We start from the raw sequence: 22240 nt of genomic DNA, 5'->3' as shown, positions 1-22240 counted from the left end.
TTATTTTAAGCCTGTTGCACAGAACTTGCCATGTAAATATTTCAGGTAATGTGACACGTACGTCTCGCATTGCCGAAACCGCAAATCCAGTTCCATTGACCAGGGTGCCATGGTCGATTTCGACGTTGACGTATATTACATCTCTAAATATCGAAGTCCACGTACCTTAAACGCGAAAAAGGGCTTAACGGCCCCATTTTATATGCAATTCTGAACAAAAACACTCCAACCCATTTTCATTTGGGGCAGAAATAAAGAAGTAGCACGGATTCTACGAAATCGCAATAGTAAATTGTATGTATTGGAGTGTTTTTGTTCAGAATTGGGTATAGAAAGGGGCTCTTAAGCCTTTTTTCGCGTTTGAGACACATGGACTTGGACGTTTGGAGATACATACATTAACGTTAAAATCGACCAGGGAATCATCCTAAGATATATTAATAGAACGTGACGGATTCTCTGAAGTCTGATCTGCTTATCGTTAGAGAATTTATCGATACGTTTAACACGTGACACAGGCGTCTAGGATAATACAACGTACCTACTGATAAGTAGTGCAATAAATCGTTAAACATGAGGCGCAATAGTTACACGCTCACGATGAACCAGGAAAAATGGCCAAGTCAGATAAACACCCAGGGCTGTAATTGCGAGCTGGATAGTTTCTGCACCTTCGGGCCTCCTACAAGGTCGACGCTCTGATTTATGGCCCGATTCTGGATTACCGATAAACGCATGTACCGAGATCCTGCATTAGCGGCAAAGATCGGCCTCGTGATCTTCCCCGCGAGATATCAGATCTCCAACGATTATATGCCTCGATTCGAGATTTACGGAGGTGCAAAACTACACCTACCGCCGCACAAACAGCGGTGCTTACATATTTATAGTCAAGAATCACTTTGTACTCCGATTCTTCAAGTTCACGCTATCGCAGGAGTCGATGCTGCAGCCTAAGGTACTTTTCTGGCTGGTGGTGCCTGTCTCATACCAATATCGGCGTCACGGATCTTCACTTGCGTCTGGGCACCGAGATCTAAAAATTAGCGGGTAAGCCAAGAGAAATACGCAAATAATCATGATCGAGCCAAGTTTTAGCTGCCTGACAAACTTCCAGGTCCGAGTTCTTATACGCTACATAATGTTGAAACTCATTGTCAAACTGAAATACGAACTTGAAGAATGTGTTCCTCATGGGATTCTCATAAGAATTTTCAAAACCATTTAGTATTTTTGAACTTTACATACTTTTGAAGGATCGATCTATTCCAAAGTAATGATGACCCAACATTATAGCCGGAATGTCAGCTGTTTTTATTTTAGAGCAACGGGTACTTTGAGTATTGGGGACTTTTTTCATCGTCGTTGCTTTAGATTATACTCCGTTTTCATTCAAATACGGCGAGATCGTCGGAGACAAGTGTTTACTGCGAGTGGTTTTCTTCTTCGTGATCCGGCGTGGGTATTGACGACCCAATAAACGCGTCGTTTACCTTCTTCGATAGAGGATTGGCTCTGTCGCATAAGGGTCCAAAATCACCTGCCACGGTTTTCCAACGAGGTTTCATCGTAACTTACAATCACGCGATCTCGTGAAAGCACCTCCTGCAACGGCGGTGCCTCCTTGGGACCCACGAATGGTCCGAGAGTAGTCGACGAGTTTGCCGTCACTAACGAATGCGCATGCATTAACCCACAGTAATTACGATATCAAAGACTCGTTGGTAATACTTAGCGGCGTCCTAATTGCTGCCCTCGACAATTTATTAAATTGCTCTATTACTCGCTTCGGGCATAGAGTGCAGGTATAGGTATAACTTTCTTGAGTTATTAGCTTCGCATTATAATGCATTACGCGCGAGTCTTCGCTGCATAATGCCTTGTTTATGGAAAGCAGTTTAACTCGAAGTGTATTTTTGTACTTACCATATACCACCGTTTTACGCATCCAACGTTTGGAGGTTATACAAATATACACCTATCCGCGTAATAACTTCTGTAAACAAGATGCAAACCAATTTCTTAGCAACAAAATTAAAATTAACTCAGTATGCTCCAATTTTTTAGGCAGCATTCTCGCATACCGCAAAGATGTATTTATGCGTGTATGGATCGTAAAATTTCGCTTATGAAGTTAAGCAAACTTACAAGATTTTATTGCAAATTTAATGAGAATGCTTGGTAATTCAGTTTAGAATACGAAATTTATAATTTATTTGCACTTTTTTATAGTAAATGTGCTGTAAATTTACAAACATTTTTAACACTGTAATTGCTATCCTGTCAAGTATAATTTCGGGTGCAAGATATATTGTAAATCATCTGTTCAAAAAACCAATCTCGTTATCGCAAAAAAAGCAATAAAGAAGTAATGAATTTCATTAAATTTCAAGGACGTCCGATGAAAAAGAATCCGGAAAAATTCGACTGGATTTACCCCGAAAGGCGTATTTCCAAATAATTCCGATATCATCTGGATAGGTTTTCCGCGTATGACGCTTCAACATTATCTGCCTATCTCAAAGCCACAGACTTTTTTTCTTCCGGCAAGTCTCATCGTATTTCATTTCCAGTTTTAATCAGCAAAGTTTATATGTTATAGTCACTGCACGTGCTGGCGAATAAATGATAACACATTTCAGTAATTTCTATGAATCGAATTCAAAAATGATACTATTCAAACTAACTTCCTCATTCAAGTCGAGTCAAGTATCGATAAAGTTTTTCTTAACTTCTCGTATCAGCGATTAGGAGCACAAAAATTGATCCATATTTTACGCCCAAATGAAGTAACGAATTTGGAGAATATAACTCTGACATTGTAATTGGAGTGAAACTGCAGCCTCTTATATCCCTTAAAACTACCAAAAGCAATCGCAGTCAATTCACCTTCCGCTTGACGCGGAAGCACCGTGAACTTGAAATATCTACAGTGATTGCAACACGTGCTCAGCAACACGTCAACCCGTTCCCGGTTAGCGGTGTAGAGAAGGAGAGTAACAGAGAGCAACAGAGACGGGCCGATATGGAGAAAGCGAGACAGACGAATGAATAGCGGTTCAGCGAGTCGCGAATGACGAATCGCACGTATTCCAGACCGGGGAAATACTGATGAAATCCTATGACGCCAAGCGCAACACATTGCGTTAGGTTGTACAATTTTGATATTTGCTGGCCAATCATTTGTTTCATCAGACGAGGGTGAACCATCAGACATTTGACTCCGATATAGGCTTTCAGACAAGCATAAGTTAGTCGCTCGTTACTTTATCACATTGGAATAACGCAGGCTTAATTACAACGCTTTTATCACCAGCATTCGCTGTACGTCAAAAGCTGTTATCTTTACCCCAAATCATGAGACATGAATTGAAGTTCGACCAACTCTGCCAACGCATCTCCTTCCTCAAATTATCATCAAATGTACACAACGCCTCATGCTGACAGTATGATTCAGACTCTTTCCCTTTAAAATTAAAGTCGAGACCGGCGATATCTCAATTCCCACGAATCGTGCGGATCTTTTCTACTCATTGTAACCAGTTTTCGTTGAACTTTCATGAATTGACCAGGCCTCGTTCCGCTTTGTATTAAACTTATACGAGTGGGAACCATGGAAATAAAACGAGCTTAAATTCAACCGGCTCGCTGTCCAAAGGCGCGACACGATTGGATCAGCGGTCGGAACCACGGGACGTTGAGAATTTCGAGGAAGACGACCGATGGGAATAGCCTGCGCATTCGGCGGTTCGTGACATCCCCGGCGCTGCGCATGCGCCGTGAAAGTGTTCGAAGAATTTCAAATCGTACGTGTCGTTGGGCACTCGCGCCGTTGCGCGACCAAGCCAACCGCTGGAGTCAAGCCTGCGTATTTATATTCATGTTTAATCACGATTCTGCGATGGTTTTGATGGCTGGTCAATTCGGCGCATGATTTTAGAATTTTTAGATTCCGAATTCTCGTGACTAGCGGCCAAAGTGGGGGTTCGACGGAGCGAGAAAGTGAAAATAGAACTGTATAAAAGCACGAGGTAAGGTCACCTTGGGAAACATAATCCTGCGAGTTGTCAAACGGTCAAGGTGGTCTACGATACCGGCTTCGAGTTTACTACTCTGTTACAAGTTTCACACGGGACTTATTGTCTCTTGTTGACCAAGTTTACCCTTCTCATCGTAAGTACCACATTTTCAATCAATCAAACCTTGTCTTTAGTACCAGTTTTCTCTAGTTATTTCCACCTGTCATAAACGTGTGTGTCTGACGTTGAGCAGAAGCTAACGTAAGAGCTACACGTGTATTTACGGTGGTTCCAGGTACTACACATTGAATTCAGATCGAGCTCTTAAAGTAGTGCAATTGTTAATTAACGTTAATCGACTGAATAAAACCGCGTTAAGCTGAAATGGACACATGTGTTCAGAGTTCTCAAGAGGGAAGTGGAGGTGGAGAAAAGAAATCATTGTCAATTTACTTAGATGTCATAGTCGTCTGAAAAAATTGTTAACGATGATTGTTCACCGGCACTTTTGTGTATACACAGTGATGGAATCCGTACTTGCACTGACATCTGTGAGCGGTGCGTCTCAAGTTTTCCACCCTCGTGCACCAGGTTCTATTTTACCAGCCGATGTTCAAGCCCTCTTGTAACGAAGAGAAACCTAAAAATATTCACTTACACTGATTTATTGGGTTATATTTACATTCAGCTGTAGTGATCGGATTAAATAGCGCCAAGATGTTTTTGCCATCTGTTGTAGCTTTGCCAGAGGTCATTGCACTTTATCTGCGTTTAAAAAGGGAAACTACGAAACGATCGGAATTACGATTTTATCTGAATATGAAAATATTCATATTTCTATTCCTGTAACGCTCGCATTCCCTGCAGTATAAGCTTACTTTTATTATCACTGTTAAATCTTATCGATAAAGCCCAGTTTATGATCATTTAATGCCCGAGACATAACGATTTCGAAAATAGATAACTCTTGAAGATTTTTTCGGGAGTAAGTACCCAGTGAATAATAAGTAAATTGTCCCTGTTCCTTGTATCACAAATCTATCTGCACTGTTATCCTTATAGGCATACTGCAACCTTACTGCTTTATCTTCTACTCATCCCTCCACTTTTCAATTTTTAGCTCCAATATCACACTAGAAGTTAATTTTCAACACTATACAAATTTATAATCGCTGATGCAACAGTTCTAGACGCAATGAATTTGACAAAAATTACGTTCATCGGGTGAAGTTCTATGCAACTGTATACTGTAAAGGCGTAGCACTGGTCGTATGTTAATGAATAAGTTTGAAAATTTTCTATCCAAACGAGAAATAAGAAGAGAAATTTTACAGTCCTAAAAACCGAACCACTGTCTCAAATGTGCAAGGATCAATTTTTGGCTACGTCTACTTTCATCCGTAGATTGAATTTTCGCAGATAATCTTTTGGTTATTTGGTTGTAATAAAATAATATATGCCATGAGAATAAGAGAAAACGTTGGTGAATGAATTAAGCAAACAATATTTGGATCACTGGGATGGTATAAGATGAAAACGCAATTTGTATCAGAGAAGTAAAGAGAATACAGTGCTGGGTACATGGAATGGACAAAATAATACAAGAGATTCCATGCACGCGTTACAGGCATACAAAGCACACTAACTTTCTTTATTGGACTCGAGACCACATACACGCATCGAATATATTAACACACGTGAGCGAGTTACGAGCTTGGCTCCATACCATCATCCATACGGTCCGGGTGATTCGACCTCTAGGCGTTCGGCAAGGTCAAAAGAGTCAAATCTGCCTAAGGACGCCAAGTGCGTTAGTAGGTCAAAGCCAGGCCTGCGCGATGACAGTTGAGGCAGGGGGAATCCGGGAAGACTTGATCGCACCCTGAATTCGGGAAACAGGCATAAGAGTAGCTGGTGCAGAGCCACCCACAAACCATCAGGTGATCTCGCAGCATTCACGGGCAAAAGTTGATCGCAGCACTTTAATCTGGACAGCTTCCTTCCTTGTACCTGAAATCAGTTCAGTCCCTCACTTCAGACTCTATCGTATTTCTGGTGTCTATTCGGTCAGTCCTTATATTATATATTGGTAGAGAAGTGCAAAGAGAATCAGTCAGTTGGATCAATTTTGACAAAGGGAACAGGGCTTCGAATTTCCGTTCATCAACCAGGAATCTTACAAGGCTCGGTACGAACGTTGTGAGTGTTACATTATCGACCGTTTAAAATAGGAAAGATTCTGTCGGAATACTTACAGATGAAAAAAGGTTGGAACGGGGAGAATAATGTCATTTCTAAAGTTATAGATCCCCAGGTTCCCTGGATTTCTTGCTGACCATAATTTATGAGTTTCGCGTTTCGTCCTTCTTTTCGCTTCTTATTACCCGTACTAATTGCTGTCCGTATTTCACCATGATGAAGTTAGTGGGAAACATTAGAAGCTTTTATGTCATAAGAGATGAAGTTTTACGATTCGTTCTGCTGATTTTGGTGAACGATATCATCAACATTTTGAAATTAATCTCCCTGACGATGCTGATGTTGCTGTATTGCTTCAGATCTGCATCGTTCTATTATTTTCAAATAACGTCAAAGACAATTTGATATTATTCCAGACCAGCCGTAAACATAAACGGTATGACAAGTATTTGAAGATTGATAAAAAATAAAGCATAAATTTAAAATACGCATTTTGCTTACTGGCGTTTATGAAGTTTATAGCTTGTGTATCAATGATGGATTAATTTATCTATCATATCGAAATACATAAACCAGTATAAGATTGCTTTAAAAATGTGATAGTCATCGATAATCATATGTAGACGATCGGCTGCGTAGATAATCAGAAATGACAATTTCTAATCGAGCATGAGATGAAGTCCTAATCATGAATCCGCTATGCTGAGTAAAAGCTATAACAATATTGATTTCACTTTCAGAATAATGACTTCGATCAAAGAGAGGCTGTTGAAAACAGTCGTCGAGCCTGTCTCGGGAGGTAAAAACAAAATCACCATAGTTGGTGTAGGTCAGGTCGGCATGGCCTGCGCCTTCAGCATCCTGACCAACGTGAGTACATATCGCAGTCTACATTTACTGTTAAAGTAATATAGCTTATAATAAAGAAATCGCTTGTTCGAAAATGTTCGTTTCTATTCTGAATCGAATTTTGAATAATTCAACGTCAGATCAAACAATTTACTGATTAAAGACACTTTTAAGCAAAACGACATTTTTTACGAAATAATTTTCTACCATAGTAGAATATCTTCTACATTATCACTCCAAAAAATCCATCGTCTCAGAATTTTAGATAGTATACAGATCAGTGATTCTGTTTTCAGACCAATTTAACAAATTCAGCCATCTTAATTTTTTTGGGCGTGGGGTTCATCGTTACGAAAATCATGTAGTGTTGTGGATTATCTACATAAGATAGTCATCTTAGATTGATTCACGTCTTTTCTCAACGCAGAGATAACTTGAGTTGAGTTTATCTTTCCTTATTATCAAGGTAGATAAATCTGTGATGCTTCTTTATCTTTTTTGCTGAAAAAAGATAAGGTGAACTGTGCTTATTGAAATACAGCCAACGCTATCCAGAGTCACGACTCTGATGTAATTTTACAAAAATGAGTCTTTCAACAGAACCGTCTTTTTGAAAAAAGAACACTCCACGGTCTACCGCACGGTGGAAAAAGAGAGGAAAAAAAACGTATTTGGTCGAACAAACCAGCCCTTCTTTTTAAAATCTTAGGAATCCCCCGTTTTTATCGTTATCTTTTTGGTTACAATTCCCCTATTTATCATTACTTACGGTCAGCGTATATAAATATCGTATTTTGAAACGTCGTCTATAATCGCCCCTTTTTTCTCCTCTACAGAGTGTCTCGAGCGATGTGGTGCTGATCGACGTGATGGCCGACAAGCTTAAGGGCGAGATGATGGACCTTCAGCACGGCAGTGCGTTCCTAAAAAACGCAAGGATCAACGCGAGCACGGATTACGCGGCGACGGCGAATTCGACGATTTGCATCGTGACCGCGGGAGCCCGTCAGCGTGAAGGAGAGACGCGGCTGGACCTGGTGCAAAGAAACACAGACATATTCAAGGGCATAATTCCTCAGCTGGTGAAGTACAGCCCGGAAACAACTCTCCTGATCGTTTCTAATCCCGTGGACATACTGACTTACGTCGCTTGGAAACTCTCGGGACTGCCAAAGAATCGCGTTATCGGAAGCGGCACGAACCTCGACTCTGCTCGCTTCCGTTTCCTCCTCTCGCAGAGACTCGAAATCGCTCCGACATCCTGCCACGGATGGGTGATCGGAGAACACGGTGACACAAGTGGTACGTGGAAACTTTCAAGTCGATAATTTCGAATTAGATCTTGTGCACAAGTTTGGATATTTCTAAACCACCTGCACACTACTTTTTTTGAACAAAGTGAGGCTAATATGGCGTGTAAAGTAGGTCAATTTGTTATTATCATTATTACTCATTGTCAGCGCATGCAACGACATATTGCCAAAACTTCGAGTGCATATAGCGTGGAATAATGAAAAGAGTGAAAAGAATATTAATCATCAGCTGAAAAAGCAGGCTGACTGTGGCCGCCATATTGGTTTCACTTTGAACACATTTTTTCCTCCCTTCAGTATCCAGACTTGTGTGAAAGACTAGTCGATATGTCCAAAATTACTCACCATGTTACCGTTTATTTTTATTTTACGGCAAACGATTTTTTTGCTACAATTAGAGCACATTTTTTTTCGTAGTTCCCGTATGGTCAGGTGTAAACATCGCTGGAGTGCGTCTTCGCGACCTGAACGAGAAAGTTGGTACCGATCAGGACCCGGAGAACTGGGGCGAAATCCACAAGCAGGTGGTTTGGAGTGCGTACGAGGTGATCAAGCTAAAGGGGTACACTTCCTGGGCGATTGGTCTGAGCATTTCAAACTTGGCGCAATCGATTCTGCGCAATATGAGCTCCGTCCACGCGATCTCCACTCTCGTCAACGTGAGTCATTATCATCGAGATTTCACGAATAGTTCTCGTGCTGCGATACGATTTCGCAAAAATTACCGTCTCAATTGTATTTCTTCAGGGATTCCACGGCATCACCGAGGACGTATTTCTGTCCCTTCCTTGCGTCCTGGGCGAAAACGGAGTATCCCGAGTCGTCCTGCAGCAGCTTACGGACACAGAGCGCGATCTTTTGCAAAAATCCGCAAAGACGATGCACGAGGTTCAATCTGGCCTCAAGTTCTAAGCCTTCAATTCCTAATGTCTTTTTGCTCCTAAATACGTGTATTTTGCCATACAGCGCACAAATTTGATAGCATTTAATCATTTATGATATAACTCGTCATTGTTTTTCTCTCTACGTGTTCTTCTACGTTTAATAAGGTAGAAAAGTGCATTTTATTCTGATTCATCAATATATTATTTATTTTTTACCAATCATACGTAGTATAATAATACTTTTGTGCTGCATTTCATACGTATTGCATTACTAAACACTTCTGACCATGCAAGACGGTTAAAGCTTGCTGTGTGCATTCACCAACCTGTCAGTATTGACTAGTTTTCATTATAATAAGTCTATATTTCAATATGTGTGTGATTGTATGATGTTAATTTATTCGATGATAATTGGTGTATAATTACAGTAGATGCGAAGCTAATGAGATCATATTATACTTATGATTGTTAGAAAAAAAAATGCGATGTATTGAACCTGCAGTGAAATTTCATGTAGTTAGTTAAAATTTTATTTTGCGGTCGAATCCATTATCAAAAAAAATGTTTTCACTATATCCACGTACGCTGAAATACTTCATCTTGTTATCCAGTAAAACTTTCTTGAGTATAATGCGAAGATGTTGCAAGACTGATGCTACTTCTCCCCATGACTTTTCACAATTTCACACCTATAGCTTTTCACTGCCTAACACATTATATGAAAACTGAGAATATTTGTAATTTCTTTTCAGCTGAAATAATTAATTAAAAATTATTTATTTCTGTCACGATTGTGGTCTTAATTTTCCCGCAAAATTGAGATTAGGTAAGTGCATTGGATAATATATTGCATACGATTTTCTTAATTTTGAAGCTAGTTATTCAAGTAGTAGGTAATTTGTATCAATTATCTAAAGTGATAGTCTTGCGTCAAGAATTTGGTTCTTGGGTTGGACGGTAAAATTTTTATGATAAATTCAGAAAATTTCACGTCTTACAGTAGTCGCCAATGATGTGTGACATCTAACCTCGTGACCTAAAATATTAGAGTCGGGTATGAATTGAAGTGATTATTTCACAACTTATTAAGAAAAGCTGCAACGTAACTAGCTGTATTTTAACGCACATTTGAAAGGTACGAGCAAAAATTGTATCATCCAACTGTCGTAGAACGACAGCGTTATTAGCTGACCCGTTAACTAAAGAATATAACTTTAGTCAACGGCTGACCATCGAAGGGCCTGGCCGCTTGAGTCTGGAATCGGCAGGAAGGATAAAGTGCGTATTCCGTGTCTGAAATATAAAGCCAAAATCATTATACAACACATCATATTATCATACATCATACATCATACATCGTACATACTATTCAAGTTCGAAACCAAAGTTTGGATGTTCAGAAAGTGACGTCACCAAAAAAAATTTTTTTTTTGACGTCATTGACCTATACAGAAGAAAATCAGCCAGCCGAATTCCTCAGTCTGGAAACAACCGCGCAGTAGAGCGGACGTGTGAGAATCGAAGAATTCGTCAACACCCTGCATATGGGACAGTCGTTGCATTCACGAAATTAATCCTACCGAATGCCGACGGCTAAGATGTTACTCTTGCTACATACGAAGCAAAAAGATATGACACATCGAAATGGTCATAAGAAACGTATCAAAGACGAATGATTTTTTCCACCAAAATGGAGGGCCGACACCATTGGAATTATGGGAAAAAATTTTGAGGATTTTGAATAATGCTGAAATTTATTGTTTGATGCACAGAATCAATGTAATTTTGCTAGAGGAATCAATTGCGCTCAGATCTAATATGCAGTGAATTAAGGCCGAAGTTTGCCACGGTTGTGAGTTCTGATAACGATATCACGTCATCTGCGGCCAAAAGCAATCGAAGACATGATTCCGCTGAATTGGTGCCTTCTTCGTCTTCGTCTTCGTCGCCGTCAGGGTGAAATCATCAACACGTCTGCATCGGACGAATAAACACTCAATTTTTCCGAATTTCTGATTTTACTGTGTCATAGACATATAGATGCAGAGCGTTCTTTGTACATTTATAAATGATAAAAATATCAGATGTTATGTTTATCTCAATTATTTTATTTATGTCGACTCTGTTACAAGTATAAAATATAAATATGTCTGCATCCTAGTTACCAATAAATTTATTGGAATCCAGTATGTTTATTCTTTACCCTTTTAACTACATTTTCAATGCCTGTAGCTGCTTTACTTTGTGTTATATCTGTTTATTTTTCCATTCACATCAGCAACAAATTGCTAAAATTAACACAAGCCTATGAGCTGAATCGCACGTCAATAGTTACATATTTTAAGTTGCGGAATCACCCTTAGAAGTTTTAGCAGAATCTGTGATACAGAGGTCGAATACTCTCTTTACAATAAATATGAATGTAATAATTAATAACATATTTACAACACGCGTGCTTTGTAAGACTTTAATTATTATATACTTAGTCAAGCGCAGCGGCCATAAATCCAGAGAGGTTTTGTTTCTTGACGTATAAAAAGTTACAACTCTGCAGGAAACGAGCAGATAATCACGAGTTTAAGCAAGCAGCGAAATCTATTTTTTTTCGTCTTAAGCTAGCTGACGGTAATTTTTTTAAAATTCTATAGAACAATAATGACCTCTGAAATGAAAAAAAATCATTCCAACGGTTCGATAGTGATTTCTATACATATATGTATAAGAAGGCAACTGATCGATAGCGTTGCAGCCTATTAGTTGCAACCGGGCACAGTCTGAATACGATGCGGCCACGGATCATGAGTTACGGCCGAGAAACAAGAGATTTCGTTACTCATTCTTCTACTGTTAGTTCAACGTTCGTTTTCGTGTCTCTTCTGGGTTCTAGGTAATTCATTTAGTATGGGAAAATTCGCACAAATCGATTCTGACACATAAGATTTTTCACTCGCAATAAAGTGAGGCTGCTTCCTTTGAATTTTTGGTCAATATGACAACGATTCGATCGAATGTATTTTAACACACATTTGAAAGATACGAGCAAAATTTTTCATCATCCAACTGTCGCAGAACGGCAGCGTTATCAGCTGACCCGTTAACTGAAGGATATATCTTCAGTCAACGGCTGACCATCGAAGGGCCTGGCCGCTTGAGTCTGGAATCGGCAGGAGAGATAAAGTGTGTATTTCTTGTATGAAATGTGAAAACTAAAATCATTATACATCATATCATATCGTCATACATCATACATCGTACATCATACATCATACATCATACATCATACATCATCATACCTAGTATTACAGTTCGAAACCAAAGTTTGAATTTTCGGATGTTCGGAAAGTGACGTCACCAATCTAAAATCGGCTAGCCGAGTTCCTCAGTCGGGTAACAACCGCGCAGTAGAGCGGACGGATGAGAGTCGCGCTCCGCAAATTTCGAGTACCGGGTTCTCAACCTCCCGGATCCCGCGCTTCGGGTCCGCTACGCGGTGAAACTCGACTTCCAGGATAAGCGCTCCGTGGTTCCTGGTTCATGTTTACAATAAATTGTTTCAATTCGTTTTTCGCGCAACCCCAAATTCGGTAGCTGTCAGTCCGCTAATAAAATTTCTCGACTTCCAGGATAAGCGCTCCGTGGTTCCTGGTTCATGTTTACAATAAATTGTTTCAATTCGTTTTTCGCGCAACCCCAAATTCGGTAGCTATCAGTCCGCTAATAAAATTTCTCGACTTCCAGGATAAGCGCTCCGTGGTTCCTGGTTCATGTTTACAATAAATTGTTTCAATTCGTTTTTCGCGCAACCCCAAATTCGGTAGCTGTCAGTCCGCTAATAAAATTTCTCGACTTCCAGGATAAGCGCTCCGTGGTTCCTGGTTCATGTTTACAATAAATTGTTTCAATTCGTTTTTCGCGCAACCCCAAATTCGGTAGCTGTCAGTCCGCTAATAAAATTTCTCGACTTCCAGGATAAGCGCTCCGTGGTTCCTGGTTCATGTTTACAATAAATTGTTTCAATTCGTTTTTCGCGCAACCCCAAATTCGGTAGCTGTCAGTCCGCTAATAAAATTTCTAGACTTCCAGGATAAGCGCTCCGTGGTTCCTGGTTCATGTTTACAATAAATTGTTTCAATTCGTTTTTCGCGCAACCCCAAATTCGGTAGCTGTCAGTCCGCTAATAAAATTTCTCGACTTCCAGGATAAGCGCTCCGTGGTTCCTGCTTCATGTTTACAATAAATTGTTTCAATTCGTTTTTCGCGCAACCCCAAATTCGGTAGCTGTCAGTCCGCTAATAAAATTTCTCGACTTCCAGGATAAGCGCTCCGTGGTTCCTGGTTCATGTTTACAATAAATTGTTTCAATTCGTTTTTCGCGCAACCCCAAATTCGGTAGCTGTCAGTCCGCTAATAAAATTTCTCGACTTCCAGGATAAGCGCTCCGTGGTTCCTGCTTCATGTTTACAATAAATTGTTTCAATTCGTTTTTCGCGCAACCCCAAATTCGGTAGCTGTCAGTCCGCTAATAAAATTTCTCGACTTCCAGGATAAGCGCTCCGTGGTTCCTGGTTCATGTTTACAATAAATTGTTTCAATTCGTTTTTCGCGCAACCCCAAATTCGGTAGCTGTCAGTCCGCTAATAAAATTTCTCGACTTCCAGGATAAGCGCTCCGTGGTTCCTGGTTCATGTTTACAATAAATTGTTTCAATTCGTTTTTCGCGCAAGCCCAAATTCAGTAGCTGTCAGTGGGCTAATGAAATTTCTATAACTTTATAATCTTCTCATAATCTTTTTGGTAAAATGTGTCGATAATAAAATTATATCAAACCTTACACGGTATTTTTGATTTGTTCTCATCCTGAAAATATTTATTAGTATTCGAGGTATAACTCGAGGTGGTTGGCGGTGGTCGTTGGGGGTGGTTAGGGGTGGTTGCGGGTAATCGCGGTGATTCAGGAGGAGGGGGACGAGGATTTGTGCTCGGTGAGTAAAACACTTTTATAATATTTGCTGGCAATTGTGATTATATTTTGTCTAAAATATTTCAAACTAGTCATGTTTACATTAAATTATTTCAATTCATTTTTCGAGCAAGCACATATTCGGTAGCTATGAATAAGCTCATACAATTTATCATATTATTAATTAATTAATCAATCAATTACTCAATTACATTAATTCTTACACAATATTTTCGATGTGTTCTTATACTGGAAATATTTATTACTATTCAAGGTATAACCTGAGGTGGTTATCGGTGGTTGTTCGAGGTGGTTGAAGGTGGTCGGAGGTGGACGAGGAGGAGGACGAGGATTTGTGCTCGGTGAGTAAAACACTTTTATAATATTTGATGGCAATTGCAATTATATTTTATATAACATATTTCAAACTAGTCATGTTTACAATAAATTATTTCAATTCATTTTTCGCGCAAGCACATATGCAGTAGCTATGAATAACATCATACAATTTATTATATTCTTAATTACTTAATTAATTACATTAATCCTTACTCAATATTTTTGATGTGTTCCTATACTAAATATATTCATTATTATTCCAGGCGTAACCCGAGGTGGTTGGCGGTGGTTGGAGGTGGTCGGAGGTGGACGAGGAGGAGGACGAGCTGGACGAGGAGGAGGACGAGGTGGACGAGGTGGACGAGGAGGAGGCGGCGTGGGTCGCCCGAGAGGAGAGGAGAGGAGGGGAGGGGGCGGGGGAGGGAAGGGTCGGGGTTGGGAAGGGAGGGAAAGGGGCAGGAGGAGGGGGAGGGAGGGAGGGCGGGAAGGAGGGAGGGAGGGCGGGCGGGAGGGAGGGAGGGAGGGGGGTAGTGGAGGACGGATGTCAATGTGAGCCCGTTAGAGTTGATAGAGCATAACCCCCCCCCCCCCACACGCCCGCCCCTGCCCTCCCTCCCTCCCACCCGCCCGCCCTCCCTCCCTCCCTCCCTCCCTCCCTCCGTCCCTCCCTCCATCCCTCCCTCCGTCCTTCCCGCCCTCCCTCCCCCTCCTCCTGCCCCTTTCCCTCCCTTCCCAACCCCGACCCTTCCCTCCCCCGCCCCCTCCCCTCCTCTCCTCTCCTCTCCGGCGACCCACGCCGCCTCCTCCTCGTCCACCTCGTCCACCTCGTCCTCCTCCTCGTCCAGCTCGTCCTCCTCCTCGTCCACCTCCGACCACCTCCAACCACCGCCAACCACCTCGGGTTACGCCTGGGATAATAATGAATATATTTAGTATAGGAACACATCAAAAATATTGAGTAAGGATTAATGTAATTAATTAAGTAATTAAGAATATAATAAATTGTATGATGTTATTCATAGCTACTGCATATGTGCTTGCGCGAAAAATGAATTGAAATAATTTATTGTAAACATGACTAGTTTGAAATATGTTATATAAAATATAATTGCAATTGCCATCAAATATTATAAAAGTGTTTTACTCACCGAGCACAAATCCTCGTCCTCCTCCTCGTCCACCTCCGACCACCTTCAACCACCTCGAACAACCACCGATAACCACCTCAGGTTATACCTTGAATAGTAATAAATATTTCCAGTATAAGAACACATCGAAAATATTGTGTAAGAATTAATGTAATTGAGTAATTGATTGATTAATTAATTAATAATATGATAAATTGTATGAGCTTATTCATAGCTACCGAATATGTGCTTGCTCGAAAAATGAATTGAAATAATTTAATGTAAACATGACTAGTTTGAAATATTTTAGACAAAATATAATCACAATTGCCAGCAAATATTATAAAAGTGTTTTACTCACCGAGCACAAATCCTCGTCCCCCTCCTCCTGAATCACCGCGATTACCCGCAACCACCCCTAACCACCCCCAACGACCACCGCCAACCACCTCGAGTTATACCTCGAATACTAATAAATATTTTCAGGATGAGAACAAATCAAAAATACCGTGTAAGGTTTGATATAATTTTATTATCGACACATTTTACCAAAAAGATTATGAGAAGATTATAAAGTTATAGAAATTTCATTAGCCCACTGACAGCTACTGAATTTGGGCTTGCGCGAAAAACGAATTGAAACAATTTATTGTAAACATGAACCAGGAACCACGGAGCGCTTATCCTGGAAGTCGAGAAATTTTATTAGCGGACTGACAGCTACCGAATTTGGGGTTGCGCGAAAAACGAATTGAAACAATTTATTGTAAACATGAAGCAGGAACCACGGAGCGCTTATCCTGGAAGTCGAGAAATTTTATTAGCGGACTGACAGCTACCGAATTTGGGGTTGCGCGAAAAACGAATTGAAACAATTTATTGTAAACATGAACCAGGAACCACGGAGCGCTTATCCTGGAAGTCGAGAAATTTTATTAGCGGACTGACAGCTACCGAATTTGGGGTTGCGCGAAAAACGAATTGAAACAATTTATTGTAAACATGAACCAGGAACCACGGAGCGCTTATCCTGGAAGTCGAGAAATTTTATTAGCGGACTGACAGCTACCGAATTTGGGGTTGCGCGAAAAACGAATTGAAACAATTTATTGTAAACATGAACCAGGAACCACGGAGCGCTTATCCTGGAAGTCGAGAAATTTTATTAGCGGACTGACAGCTACCGAATTTGGGGTTGCGCGAAAAACGAATTGAAACAATTTATTGTAAACATGAACCAGGAACCACGGAGCGCTTATCCTGGAAGTCGAGAAATTTTATTAGCGGACTGACAGCTACCGAATTTGGGGTTGCGCGAAAAACGAATTGAAACAATTTATTGTAAACATGAACCAGGAACCACGGAGCGCTTATCCTGGAAGTCTAGAAATTTTATTAGCGGACTGACAGCTACCGAATTTGGGGTTGCGCGAAAAACGAATTGAAACAATTTATTGTAAACATGAACCAGGAACCACGGAGCGCTTATCCTGGAAGTCGAGTTTCACCGCGTAGCGGACCCGAAGCGCGGGATCCGGGAGGTTGAGAACCCGGTACTCGAAATTTGCGGAGCGCGACTCTCATCCGTCCGCTCTACTGCGCGGTTGTTACCCGACTGAGGAACTCGGCTAGCCGATTTTAGATTGGTGACGTCACTTTCCGAACATCCGAAAATTCAAACTTTGGTTTCGAACTGTAATACTAGGTATGATGATGTATGATGTATGATGTATGATGTATGATGTACGATGTATGATGTATGACGATATGATATGATGTATAATGATTTTAGTTTTCACATTTCATACAAGAAATACACACTTTATCTCTCCTGCCGATTCCAGACTCAAGCGGCCAGGCCCTTCGATGGTCAGCCGTTGACTGAAGATATATCCTTCAGTTAACGGGTCAGCTGATAACGCTGCCGTTCTGCGACAGTTGGATGATGAAAAATTTTGCTCGTATCTTTCAAATGTGTGTTAAAATACATTCGATCGAATCGTTGTCATATTGACCAAAAATTCAAAGGAAGCAGCCTCACTTTATTGCGAGTGAAAAATCTTATGTGTCAGAATCGATTTGTGCGAATTTTCCCATACTAAATGAATTACCTAGAACCCAGAAGAGACACGAAAACGAACGTTGAACTAACAGTAGAAGAATGAGTAACGAAATCTCTTGTTTCTCGGCCGTAACTCATGATCCGTGGCCGCATCGTATTCAGACTGTGCCCGGTTGCAACTAATAGGCTGCAACGCTATCGATCAGTTGCCTTCTTATACATATACATATATTCGTGTGTATTCGTCACATGCTTTGCGTATTCGAATCACGTACTATGATGATTATTTATTCAGCATCTCTTCGATTTTTTTTTTTTTTACTCAATTTGTAGACACTGACATCATGTCTCATCAAATACCGTTATTAATCACGTGAGGCTGCGCCGGACAATCTGAGCATAGCGAGTGTCAAGAGGTAAGAATCTTAATACTCCGTTCTTGCAGCTATTAAAGTACCTCGTCACGCTTATAATGTATGCTTGTATGGAATGTTTATTATGTCTATATATGGTCTTTACATGCATATGTGTATAATATCTATGTATAATATATATATAAATATATATAAATACAGGCTTAGGTACACTATTAACAAGTTACGTCCATCTTGTCTACGAGGAACGTGGATCGCTCATCAATTTTCACTTTGGTTTCAGCACGTTTTCGGTGAACTGACCAACGATGTTACCCCGAGGATGATAGCAGGCTACTATGACACAGGTACCGTTCCTCCGAGCCATCGCTATTCCCATGTCCGTTGTATTACGCCATACTATTTGTGTGAAGTGACCTGAAAGCGACAAAAGGAAACGGATTAGAAATTTAGAACCAATAACCAAACTCGTTTAAAATGAATATCCGATACGATATCAAGACTAACGTGACAGTTGACAACTCACATGTGTTAAGAACTCTTGGTTCCGATCCGTACTTGTGATCCTTTTTCTCTGAGTACCATTTCGAAACCACTTCCCTCGCAGAGACAACGAGTTTCGGGTCCGAACAGTGCATTGAGTAAATATTTTCACCATACGGTGACGTGGATTGGTGAACCAGTTTGTTCGTTTGTAGAAGAGTCTCCGCCCAGGCCTAGTCGAACAGAAAAAAATATGGTCACATAGTCTGGAAACTAACTACGTCGGCGATTTTTGAATAACGACTTAATCGTCGCGGTCATTTTATTTCAATTACTATCCAACAACCAAATCATGCATTTTTCAGGTCGATTTCCGATAAAACATGACCAAAATTGTCCAAAGTCATGTTTGATGTTGGTCTGGGTATCCTTGACTCCTAAATTGGAATACCACAACAAAGTCTCACCCAAGACTAAATTTCCGATTAAACATGACAAAAATTGTCCAAAGTTATGTGTGATACTGGTCCAGCTTTCAGCTGCCCTTGAGTCCTAAATTTGAATACCACAGCAAAGTCTCACCTGAGACTAAATTTCTGATCAAATATGGCAAAAACTGTTCAAGTCATGTTGTTGCTCGTTTAACTCTTAAGATTGAATACCACAGAAAAATTCTCACCCGAGCAGCAGCTGTCAGTTCGGAGTTAAGCTTGAGGTCCGGAACTCTGTGTCTTCTACGATACTCGTTGTGGACCAACAGAGCTTCCTGTTGCCAAGACGTTTCGTTTATGAGGTTCACTTGGGCGTTAACGCTGCCAAGTTTCCTCGGTGTACAAACTTCACCGGGTGGTAAAACGTTCTCAGTAAAGCTGCCCAAGAAATTTCCAGCCGGATTGTAATTGCACACGACGTAAATCTCCCCGTTACGATTACGTGCCATCCCGATTCCCAGCTCTGAACTATCTCGCCATACGACTTGCGTGAAGTGGCCCGTCTTCAGGGTCGTTGGCTCCTTTCCGTATTGATGTTGCGCCTCTTCGGCGTACCTGTAAGGAAGATTTTGATTTACAATTTATTTGCATTTCCAGGATCGACGCGGCCGACTTTCGGAACTGTAAAAATACGTTATTTCGTTCAAATTTCGGCAAGTGATTAGTTTCTCACCATTCGTTGACCGGTTCCTCTCCGCTTACAATGTTCTTTGGATTTGAACTCCACATGCAGAATAAATTTTCCCCGTAGTCAATGTTCGTTCTGTGTTCTAGCCGACCCTTAACTGCCAGAATGTTTGCCCAGTCTTGGCTCGATTTACACATCTGTAAATAAATTCATTCGTTTGAAAGTTTTTTCCTCGGTGAAATCAGTAGTCAGATTTATAAATTCACGCACGATGTATTGAACGTATTTTGCGCAGTTAGGAAAAAAAAAAGTAAAATAACAACAACAATAATAGTAATGAAAAAAGGCTTTGGAGAGATTTGAAGTATTACAAAAAAAAAAAAAAACAAGAACATAATGAGTTGGAAAAGCAATGATTGGATTTCAAATTATAAATCGACAATAAAGTGAAAGAATCTTTCATTGAAATGATATTCCAAAAGATATGAAATTGTTCAACCGTTCCAGTGGGATGAAGATTAGATTAATAACGTCATAAACCGGAAACTCTTCGGTGCAATATGATGCATCGGTAAAATATCGCGGTTATATAAGAAGTGAAGACGTTGGTGTAAAAGTTGCATCACAAATGCCGACAATCCTTGATTTTTTTTTCCACGATCGATCTTCGTCGGTATATAAATGGAACAGCAATCGTGGTGAATTAATCGGTGCTAATGGCCCGGCAATTAACGTAGCAATTAGCGCTGTCCTCGGTTTGCCACACGGAGGATAATAAGAGGAGGAAAAAGAAAAGGAAGAAAGACACAAAAACTCGTTTAAGGTGGACAACGGAATACCGACTAAAACGGGATTAACTGTAAGTATACTGAGCAAGGCTTTGACCTGTTTGTTGATTCGCAGAGGAGGAACGCCATGTCGGGCACGATAAACGTTGTGGGCCTCGAGACAGGCGTCGAGGAATTCCTTCGATGGACCCGATCTGCGCAGAGATGTTTTACGGCTGTCAGTCTTTGTAATCTACAACAAGACAAAAAGGGGGAAAAAAAATGTTAGGCACAGATTTCTTTCGGTCAAGATATTTTTCACATTGTGGAAACGCAAATTCTTCAGAGAAAAACTAACAAATCTTTTAGACAGAAGATCCTTTTTGCCATTTTACCAATAGAATAAATTCTCGCATTTATTATAACGCAGATTTCGAAAAAAAAAAAGAAATGTATACAATAATGCTTGTAAATATGAATTCGAGTGTAACTAACGAGAAGCAATGTCCCATTTTTGAAATAGACGTAGCCAGACGAAGGAACGGTTTTCAAAACTTATTTTCAAACAGGATCAAACTTGGGTGTAGATCTAATCTTAAATATGAAACATTATACAAATAACACAACATTTTACATGACGCGTGAGAATGAACCGCTTCTGCAGGATTTCAAAAGTGACGTTGCATTGATCATAGCCAGGTAGATCGGGGGTATTGGATAACAAGTGAAAGAACAGTCCACATGGTGGTGTACCAATGACATCTGTCGATGACTCAAGTCGATTTCCTTTCGGAGGTGTATTAATAGCGGTAGGTAGCTGCCCCGTTTGATCTCGGTCAACCGGTAGACCTGCAATCTTGATTTGCACGAATTATACTCAAAGGCGTATGTACACGCACCGTCAAGATATCTGTCGCCCCTGGAACAGGCAACCGAAGTGACGAGTTCAATTTAGGTTGACGATAACTTCGGTAATGTAGGAACCTCTAACTACGAACTTCAACCGCCCGCTAGAATCGCATTTTGCGCGCACTTGAGTTAGCAGATCCCTACATTACCTGAGCTATTGCCAACCTAAATTGAACGTGTCACTTCGGTTGCTTATTCTGAAAGCAAAAGATGCCGTAGCGGTGGGTGTACAACGCGAGTCTTCGACCGTATTTCGTATCTGCCGGAGTGCATTAGCCGCGTTTTAGGTCAGTTGACTAATACGAACCATCTACAGATTACACCCCATGTTGCAGATGGAAAATGTTTCTTCGCAAGAAAAAGGGGTACGCTATAAATTTTGTGTGAAAATCAGTTGTTCAAAAAATACTTTTCAAGGTAGCAAAAATTTAAGTTAAACGAAGTAAGATCACTTATATCTTTGACACATGATTATTTTCGCACAAAAGTGCGGTTTCTTGAAATCTTCTTCAGAAAACTCGCAACAATTTGAGATGACTATTTTCCGATAAATATCCATAAAATAAAATAATGAATAAAAATTTTTATCTTATATGAATTTTCCTCCGATTTGTCTACAAACGAAAAAATTTGTCTCCCACTCGAGTTATCTAAATTTTCGGATCATTTTGAACACTCTTGGCTCCAGAATTCACCGACCATAGGTCTTTCCGTTTTTCCCAGTTTTCCTGACTCTTCCGGCTCATTTGAATTTTATAAACGGCTCCGTCGATAAGGCAGCAACCGGATCCATAACACAGCTTCTCATGGTGCCAGGTGCACTTACTAGCCGAGTA

At 40.4% G+C, this 22240-nt stretch overlaps 2 protein-coding genes across 9 annotated transcripts in view; one reads left to right on the top strand and one right to left on the bottom strand.

The window, feature by feature from the left end:
- The first annotated feature begins 4035 nt into the window (after positions 1-4035).
- LOC107218585 (L-lactate dehydrogenase) lies at positions 4036-10052 on the top strand. Of its 3 annotated transcripts, none has more exons than XM_015656503.2 (5): positions 4036-4173; positions 6959-7088; positions 7904-8369; positions 8798-9039; positions 9128-10052. In XM_015656503.2, exons 2-5 carry the CDS (start codon positions 6963-6965, stop codon positions 9290-9292), a joined length of 999 nt encoding a protein of 332 aa, XP_015511989.1. In that variant the 5' UTR covers positions 4036-4173; positions 6959-6962; the 3' UTR covers positions 9293-10052. The 3 variants fall into 3 exon arrangements, with proteins under 3 accessions (XP_015511989.1, XP_046587045.1, XP_015511990.1); XM_046731089.1 differs by lacking the exon at positions 4036-4173 and adding an exon at positions 5914-6207; XM_015656504.2 differs by lacking the exon at positions 4036-4173 and adding an exon at positions 5914-6218.
- Positions 10053-18227: 8175 nt separating this feature from the next.
- The window catches only part of LOC107227183 (secreted protein PRY1), a 56085-nt gene continuing 52072 nt past the window's right edge, over positions 18228-22240 (bottom strand). For all 6 annotated transcript variants that reach the window (XM_015668245.2, XM_015668246.2, XM_046730156.1 and 3 more), the window contains 5 exons: positions 20614-20748; positions 19774-19925; positions 19289-19655; positions 18653-18842; positions 18228-18543 (listed from right to left, as the gene is read on the bottom strand). In XM_015668245.2, the coding sequence (XP_015523731.1) occupies positions 18395-18543; positions 18653-18842; positions 19289-19655; positions 19774-19925; positions 20614-20748 (993 nt within the window). In that variant the 3' untranslated portion in view covers positions 18228-18394. The remainder of the gene's footprint in view (positions 18544-18652; positions 18843-19288; positions 19656-19773; positions 19926-20613; positions 20749-22240) is intronic.

This window comes from Neodiprion lecontei, chromosome 2 (assembly GCF_021901455.1).
Source record: "Neodiprion lecontei isolate iyNeoLeco1 chromosome 2, iyNeoLeco1.1, whole genome shotgun sequence".
Classification (NCBI taxonomy): Eukaryota; Metazoa; Arthropoda; class Insecta; order Hymenoptera; family Diprionidae; genus Neodiprion; species Neodiprion lecontei.
Note: the sequence above shows the minus strand (reverse complement) of the source record. Positions and strands in the feature narration are given on the sequence as shown.

Coding starts and splice junctions, on each gene's coding strand:
- LOC107218585 (XM_015656503.2), top strand. CDS start 6,963: ATGACTTCGATCAAAGAGAGGCTGTTGAAAACAGTCGTCGAGCCTGTC. Junction 7,089..7,903: donor CCTTCAGCATCCTGACCAAC/GTGAGTACATAT, acceptor TCTCCTCTACAG/AGTGTCTCGAGCGATGTGGT. Junction 9,040..9,127: donor CGATCTCCACTCTCGTCAAC/GTGAGTCATTAT, acceptor GTATTTCTTCAG/GGATTCCACGGCATCACCGA.